The sequence below is a fragment of the Lutjanus erythropterus genome, chromosome 9 (assembly GCF_056507025.1).
Source record: "Lutjanus erythropterus isolate fLutEry1 chromosome 9, fLutEry1.hap2, whole genome shotgun sequence".
NCBI classification, from domain to species: Eukaryota; Metazoa; Chordata; class Actinopteri; order Lutjaniformes; family Lutjanidae; genus Lutjanus; species Lutjanus erythropterus.
The window spans coordinates 8,489,468-8,498,370 of record NC_139325.1 but is presented as its reverse complement, the minus strand read 5'-3'; the positions used below and the strand labels follow the sequence as shown (position 1 = coordinate 8,498,370).

The following is an 8,903-nucleotide window of genomic DNA, read 5'->3' as shown; positions in this document are numbered from 1 at the left end:
CTGGTGCCAGCTGTAGATTTGGGGTGATTGCAACTTTTGCTGTTTTCCATCTAAATTCAAGCTTAGGCTAGCTACAGCACGTGTTCGCTAAGTTGAGGTTTACGTATCACCAGTGTGTGATTCCAAGGGGGATGAGCAGGCAGGGGCAGAGGGATTGTTTAGTTGAATATGTTGGTCTAGTCAGCTTGACTCGTTGACCTTTTTTTATCTGACTGAGGTTTGTGCAACTTAGAATCTGTGGCCCCGACCATGGCTCTGAAATATCAGTCATCTGACTGTGCTGTGTATTTATAAATCCATGGCGCTGTCCATGGTGCTGAAGAAAAAGGCGAATTTGAATTAGCACCCTTTTCTCCCAGTCCTGCTCTTCTGTCAGTTTCGTCTTAGATCTATAATATTCTCTTAACTGTATGAAATAAATATTCTTTAGCCTGTATTCTATAGAGTATTGTCACGTTCATGTTCAGAGTATCAATGTATAGTCATGGTAGAGCGATCACAGAGACACTAGGGTACACTCATACTGAAAACCTTACTGCAGGTCTTTTATAGGCCTCAATATTGTATTCCAGTTTTAGACTCAATGTTGACTCTCCTACACACTTGGGAGGGGAGGGTGAGGTGAGGACTTTGCAATCTACAGGTTCACTGCTAGATGCCACTAAATCCTATGTACTCATCCTTTAAATTCAGAACTAGTTTTATATATGTTATGTTTCTCACTGCAGGTTCTCTTTCTTTATTTCAGCTTGTATTTTGTTATAATTACTTTGTGTGTATAGCATATTGTAAATTGTTTTCATAGTATGCCTCACTGAAGGAGCATGCTCTGTGAAAAGATCTGTTTTATACCAGCTAGTACCTCCTAAAATATGCACTTCTCCTATTTATGGTCCATATATGGTGTCACCCATATCCATCAACCCCCTGGCCTCTCTTCATGTGCAGCAAAATGATTGGCCTGAAACTACATGACCATTTACCAAACTTATCCATGTGTGGATGCCCCATTGGTTTAAAGTGTGGTTTGACAATGACGTTTTTCATGCTACAAGTTTTGCTGGAGTTTTGACACTTGGAGACTATTTTTATTCTCATGCAACATGCAGCAGTGGTGAAAGATTTCATCAGCTATTATTTTGAAGTAGTCCTTGTGGATATATTACACCTACACCTACAGCCTACAGAATCACTGTACATTCCTGTTGCATCATTTCTTCCTCTTCGTTGCGATGCCTCAGAACAAAACAGGTCCATAGGTCCATGCCATCTTATTAGCCATCAGGTGTAAACAAGATGTAGTTTTGCTTGTATCTATTTGTTTTATAAATCCTAATATTAATGCACCTACACTTGAAATCAAGGATAGCTCATATTGGTTTGTCCACACATAAGAAAATTACTATATGACATAATTTAATATTGTGAGGGAGTTGCAATCTATGAATGAGGACTTTTTTAGTGTTGTTTATAGTTCATTAATATATTCTAATAACTAAATTATTGTTTTTTGTCTCTTGCTGCAAGTTTTCTTTCTATATCAGTTTGAATTTTTTGGCACTTCCAATAAGTATAATAAATACTATTATTTTTTCTAGTATTTAGAGTATCTCCTCAAATATGCAGTTCACATATGGTGTCACCAATATTCAACAAACTCCTAGCCTCTCTACAAGTGCGTTAATATGATAGGTCTGGAATAACATAACCATTTATCAAACACACCCGTATGCGGATGCCCCATTGCCCAGTGCTGGTGATGTGAGGACTTTGCAATCTATGAGCTCACCACTATATGCCACTAATTCTAAATACTGGTCCTTTAAATTCTTAAATATGTTCCTCATTTATGTTTTTTCATGTTTCTCACTGCAGGTTCTCTTTCTTTATCTCTGTTTGTATTTTTTATACTTACTATAGGTGTATAGCATGCTGTAAATTGTTTTCATAGTATGCCTCACTGAAGAGGCATTTTCTGTGGAAAGATCTGTTTTATACCAACTAGTACCTCCGCAAATATGCACTTCTCCTGTTTATGATTCATATATGGTGTCACTCATATACGTCAAACCCCTGGCCTCTCTACAAGTGCAGTAATATGATTGGTCTGGAATTACATAACCATTTACCAAACTCATCCACATGTGGATGCCCCATTGGCTGGTATCCTATGTTTATGTACAGGATAGTTAAATTTCATTTTCACTTCTTAATACTGTGGTCTCACAATAAAGTTGATTTATATCACAAGTTTTGCCAGAGTTTTGACCCTTTAAGACTTCTTTTGAGTTTTGGTTGACATAGCTGAAGTCATGCTCCTATCATGATTATAATTTACATACTCAGCACTGATAAAATAGGAAGTCTTTTTTTTTTTTTTTTTGACTTGCAGGAGACTTAAAGAGACAGTTCACCCCAAATACATCAAGAATTTTTTTTTTTGTGTGTGAGTAGCTAAGATCAGCTGGAGAGATGTCTGCCTTGTCTCTAGTATGATGCGACTAAATGACACTCGGCTTGTGATGTTCAACAGACCCAAAAAAGACTCAACAGCAACGTCTCTTTTCAGTAATCATAACCTTGTTGTGAGCAGTTTCATGTAGGAAGTATATATATGAAACTATATAAAACTGTCCATAACAAGGTCTGTGAATTATCTTGAGTAACCAAGTCATGCTTTTTGGATTTTGGATTTTTTTTTTTTTACTTTATATGATACTGGAGAAAGAGCAGACATCTCTATGGTCAATTTCTCCAAAACTCTGTGACTCACAACAGAAAATCTAGTATATCACTTCATAGACTACAATTTATGCCAACAGCTTCTTATTTTGACATCATTATATTTCCTCACAATTATGGCATTTTAAAGGTTTCATCAGCTATTGTTTTGAAGTAGGCTTTGTGGAAAACTACAGCCTACAAATCACTGTGCATTCCCGTTGCATCATGTCCTCTTTGTGCCGATGCTTCACTGCAAAATAGGTCCATGTCATCTTATGTAGAAATGTATTAACCTAGCTTTGCTTGTGTCCTTTTGTTTTATACATCCTTATATTAATGTAGTGTATTTTAACACTTCTGCACTAAGAATTAAGAGTGTACGAGGTGCAGTGAGGGCATGAGGACAGAGCTGGCAGAAACACAACAAGGAAGAGATAAATGACCCTAAAAAAATTAATATATGATATCATTTAATATTGAGAGGTAGTTGCAATATTAATATTGTGTCAGTCAGTCATTCACTAACAGGCACAAATGAAGACTTTTTGTCTTGATAAATCAATTAATTGTATGGTCCATAAAAAGAAGCCCAAAGCCCAAGATGATGTCTTTAGTATGAATATTCACTTTATTGTAATAGAGGACTAAAGAATCGAGAAATTATATAAATTTCAGAAGCTGGAATCAGATCACTTTGACTTTTCTTTCTCAAAAAAATATTCAAACTGATTACCTGATTATCAAAGTAGTCAGAAAATAATTTAATAAACATATAAAATTTGATTCATCTTTGTAGATCTGCTTTTTATAGTGGTGTTTATAGTTCTTAAATATCTCCAAATTTCTTATTTTTCTGTGTTCTGACACTTCCAACATAGCACAGTGTAGATTGTTGTTAAAGTATACCTCATTCGTGAGGCATATTCTGGGAAAAGACCAATTTATACCAGCTAGCACCTCCTCAGATATGCACTTCTCCTTTTCATGGTCCATATATGGTGTCACCATATCAATCAAACCCCTGTTCCTGTCCATCCTGTCTCATATGATTGGCCTAGAACTACATGACCATTTACCAAACCCATCCACCTGTGAATACCCCATTGGCTGATATTTATGTGTACATATATAATTGGTTATTTTAATTTTAACTGTTTAATATTGTGCTTTCACAACCAGAGTGGTAGTTAAAGTAGGTTAAGTAATAGAAACTTCTATTGTGATTAAAATTAGCACACTCAGTATTGATCGAACAGAATGATTTACTTTTTAGCTTGCACAAGACTTAACTACTTAGTTCAGCTATGAACATTATTATATTTCCTCAAAAGTGTGGTGTTTGAAAGAATTCATCAGCTACGGTGTTGATGTAAGCTTGGAGGACACCTACACCTACACACCTACAAACTCAAAGTGCATTCCTGTTGCATAATTTCTTCCTCTTCTTTCCGATGCTTCGGTGCAAAACAGGCTTAAACAACATGCACTCAGCTGGTTTCGCTTATATATCCTTTTGTTTTATAGCTTATAACATTAATTAGGTGTATTTTAACGCTTCAGAGCTTGGAATTACGACTATACGAGGTGCAGTGAAGGCCCCAGGACCGAGGTGGGTGAAACAACGCAGCAAGGAAGAGACAAACAGCCGGTCTGCAAAACTGTCAAAACTTATGGGAATTAAAATATAACATAATGTGATACGGAGACGGAGTAGTTGCAATATTACTGTTGTATCGGTTAATGACAAATAAACGATATGATACCATTGCATTCTCACAGAAACTTAAAAAATGTTTTAGGTCCGTGACATAGCATCGTGCAATAATATGCAAAGTCCCCTTCCAGAGCATTCTTGAATCGTCGATAATTCCATGTATTCAAGATGAAAACAAACCAGCCCCCCCGTGTTAATGTGTCTTTACCATAACCACATGGAAACCCCAAGTTGGAGTGCGCATGCGCCGGGGGACTTCACCGAAAAATTCTTTATATCAGTGAGTGCTGAGCGCTTTACGGATATTTTAGTTGGTGTCCGTGAAAAGATGTACTGCCCCGACCCTCTGTCTATGGTTCCCACAAATAACAGCAATCTTACTAAAATGAAAGAGAGATCGACTTTCAATCAGGTGGGTTTTGGAGATTTCTTTACTATTCGTTATTTTTTATTCTATGTAATTACTGCAAAGTGATAATTTATTTATTATTTGCATCGATTATTTCGAGCCGATGTTGGAGAGTTAAGAGCGTTTCAGAATGAATCAAAGTAAGTAAAGTTAGCCTGTCAGACAAACATCTGGGGAAAGTGGACCCCCGTGGCTACAGCTGGACTGTATGAGTTATATTCCTGCCGCTGTACAGTGAGACATTTCTGTTATATCTACATCTACATCTGTTTTATATATATATCATACTCTAAAACCAACTTGGTTTTGCGATAAAACTTTTGGCTCCGAATATGGGACCATTTCCGTAATTGTGAGCTGCGGTCTGTGTGTTTTCCCCAGCTTTAGTGAAAGTTCACGTGACCTAGATATGCAGGGGCAAACCACCCAGGTATGAGACGATGTGACATAACATATCTGTTGTCTGCCTCTGTTTTTTTTTCAGATGGTGACCCGGAAAGCCGCCAACATGCACAGACTGATCCAAGTGATGCACCGGGTGGCGCAGAAGAGCTGCACAAGAGCCCTCCAGCTGTTCTGCTGCCCTCTGGACACCTTGCTCTGCGAAAAGGTCACATGCTGCCCAGGTAAAACTCATCTCTGGCATATTCACTGATCGATGACGAGCACAAATACAGCCACACAGATTTTACATATCAGGCTGGCCTGTTTTTATTTTTGTGTGGCCAGCGTTTTATGTATATTCATTCCTTTTTCTTATTTTAAGTTGTTTTGCTTGTGTTTTCTTCTGCCCTGATGTCATATTGGATTTTATATATCACCCATTCTTGAGAACAAGTTATGTCCTTCCAAGAAACACTTAAAAAAAATATTGATACCAACACTCTTAATTCAGATTTTTTAAAAATGTGTTTTTTATGGACACATGAAATACATGTGATTTGTGAAATGTTTTGCTTTGCTTTGACTTTTTTTTACATTTCTAAACTTGCTCTGTGCCAGAAAACAGGTTTGTTCCACACAGGAATTCACAACTTCAGACAATTAAAAATGTGTTAAAAGCCTTCAAAATCTAAAACCAACGATACCTACTGATAACATAGGTATAAAAATGTGCTATCATGATCCTCTTGATGTTCAAATCCGTCTTTATGAAAATGTTGGCTCTTTACAGTTGTCACCCAGATTTCCATCAGCTCCGTCAGATTTTAACAAAAATAATTTAATCAAGCATAAAAGGTTTAGTTATACCCTAAGGACCCCTGTCTCAATTCCTGGTTTAAAAAAGGTGGGAATACCGCAGCACTGGTAAACTTTATATTTTTCAGGTAATTCGTTAAATAATATTGCTACCAGGTGTCTCAACCCCAACATGTCAACTCTGTGGCCCTTCTAAATCAAAGCTAATTAAGAATTATGGTTTAAAAATGTATATTTTGATCAGTATTAAGAGAACTGTGAGCAACTTTAAAAAATAAGATGGCTGCTCACTACGATTATGCTGTGAAATAAAAGAAAACGTAACATTTTGTCAACTCCACAAGATGTCAGCTCCATCAGATGAAAAATCTGACGAGTTGACAATTAATACAAAATTAAATCACTAGATGGTTGTTTAATTGCCAAGAATTTGACCTTTTGAAATCTTTTTTCCCAGCATAATTATGTTATAACATAATTATAAATATTGATATTTAAATTCAAAGTTTATTCTACAAAACATCATGATTTCTCACTTTATCTGCACTGATATCGTCATAGTTCCTTGTAAGCTGGCAGCATGCATGTCAAAACAAAATTTATCATGAATAAAACTTTACCTTTCTCTCTGTCTTTACAGCTCAAAACCATCAGGAGGACAAAACTACACAAGGTGAGTTTGTTTGATTTCTTTTCATGGACTTTATTCTTTCCTCAAATCTTTCTGTTTAATCCTTTGTTTTTCTTACATCGTGAGGGAAACTTCTTTTTCCTAATTCTAATTTTCACTCTAGCCTTTTAGCACAGCCTTAGGAGTGTGCCACATTGCATTTCACTGCACTTAATAGCATCTGTATGTGACAAATAAACCTTTGAATCATTGAATTCTCAAAACATACAAGTCTCTTTTCCTTCATTGTATGCAACAGTGTGGTAGTTTTCTGTTTCCGTGTTTTATATGACTATGGATAACTGAGAAAAACCATGTCGATCTACTTGATGTTATAATCAATGTTAAAACATTTTGTTATCAGCACATTTGTGAAAGGAAAACCTCAATCTTTGCTGAGGCTTTTTTTCTAAACAAGCATTTTCCATATATTTGAACTATAAGGAACTTAAGTGATTGTGACGCATTTCTGTGTTACACCACTTTGGAACAATGACTTCCCCTTCTCATATTCTCTTCCCTTTTTTACCCTTTCTCTTCCTTGCCCACTCACTAACAGTGGCACTCCGCAATCCGCCGTCCACCATTTTGATTGTGAACATCAGCAACTCGACCTTGATCGACTGCGTCATCGGAAATGACACCTACCCATCTGTGGTGGCAGAAAGTCAGCCTCTAATGCAGGGATCAGAGCCCCAGACGCACGGTGGGTAATGTCGGCCAAACCTGTTGTAGCATTTTAAAGGGACAGATTGCATTATTTGAAGTAGGGTTATATGAGATACTTATCCATAGTCAGTGTATTATTTACAGTAGAAGTTGGTGGACACGCCCCCAGTTTAAAGAGGAAGCAGGAGTACCAGGATAGGAAGCTTAGCAATGTACCGCTGTGGACAGAGTCAGCAATAAAAATTATTTTAGCCACTGTAAAAGAAAAAAAATCAACATAATTTTATGTATATGCTATATTTAGAATATTTTCAATTCTTTACCTTGCCGTCAAACTTTTCTAATGGGAAATTATACAAGCCAAGATATCACAGTTTCAAAGTCAACCAAACTTCAATGGCAAAATCAGTAATTTTACCTCACAGAACAAAGGAGCTGCTGGTCTACTGCTGCCTCGTTTGGATAGTTTGTTTCATTTATTGTGTGACTGTGGTGTTTTTTAAAAGGTTAGTTTGGATTTACTGAAGTCACACAATAGCACAAGCAAACTAACAGTACACCAGCAACTCCTGTGTTCTGAGAGGTAAAATTAATGATTTTGCCAATGAAGTCTGGTAGAGCGAGAGAGAAAGCGATATTTGGCTTTGGAAAAGGCTGTCTGATGGCAAGGTAAAGCAGTAAAAATATTCTAAATATAGTGCACACTGATACTGATTTTTTTTTTTTAGGTGAGCCTCTTTTTAAGTTTTGCTGTTGACCCTGTCTACAGCAGTTAATTGCTTAGCTTCCACGCTAGTACTCCTTTCTGCTAGGTAATACACTGACTATAACACCTTACTTCAAATAATCCAAACTATCCCTTTAAGCACTTTTAGCTGCAATTTATGCTATGCTATGTTGTATTAACTGCATGTTTTTGTAGTATTTCACTGGAAATATAACAGCTCTCAAACTGCACTCATGAAAGTGAAATCATCTTGGTCATGTGTTACAGATCAGGAGAGGTGCAGCTGCAGCTGTGGACAGCAGGGGGCAGGACAGACCTCCCCTCCTCCTCCTGCTCCTGTTCCATCGGCTGAGCCTCTGAACATCATGATCCATGGCTCCCATCTCAACTGTGTCATCATCGGAGACAACAACTACATGCACGCTGGCCAGACCCACTGGACTGACGAAGACGAACCGCAAGTGTGAGGCTCTGGCCACACAGAGCTGACACTCTCACACTACACACTGCAGCAACAGTGAGTGTGTTTACATGCATACTGCACTCCAGTATCCTTGTTATAACTGGGTTTTTGGAGTATCCAGGTTATGTTTCTCATAGTGGCTGAGATGTTGAGAACACCTGCAGGCAGGTGATCAGAAACCAGGATGCAGTTATGGCCTGAAAAGAATCCAAAACAGGACCAGGCTCAAAACCAGGATACTAATGCACACGTAAACACACTCACTGTCATTTTTGGAAAGGTTACAACTGTTAGATCAAACTATTTAAGTCTCCGTGACACTTTTTT

At 37.4% G+C, this 8,903-nt stretch overlaps 1 protein-coding gene across 1 annotated transcript; it reads left to right on the top strand.

Moving 5' to 3' along the window:
* Nucleotides 1-4,612: 4,612 nt before the first annotated feature.
* Nucleotides 4,613-8,584, top strand: LOC146321048 (uncharacterized). Its single transcript, XM_084726034.1, has 5 exons — nt 4,613-4,850; nt 5,332-5,473; nt 6,688-6,720; nt 7,277-7,423; nt 8,381-8,584. Exons 1-5 carry the CDS (start codon nt 4,635-4,637, stop codon nt 8,578-8,580), a joined length of 738 nt encoding a protein of 245 aa, XP_084582160.1. The 5' UTR covers nt 4,613-4,634; the 3' UTR covers nt 8,581-8,584.
* Nucleotides 8,585-8,903: the final 319 nt, after the last annotated feature.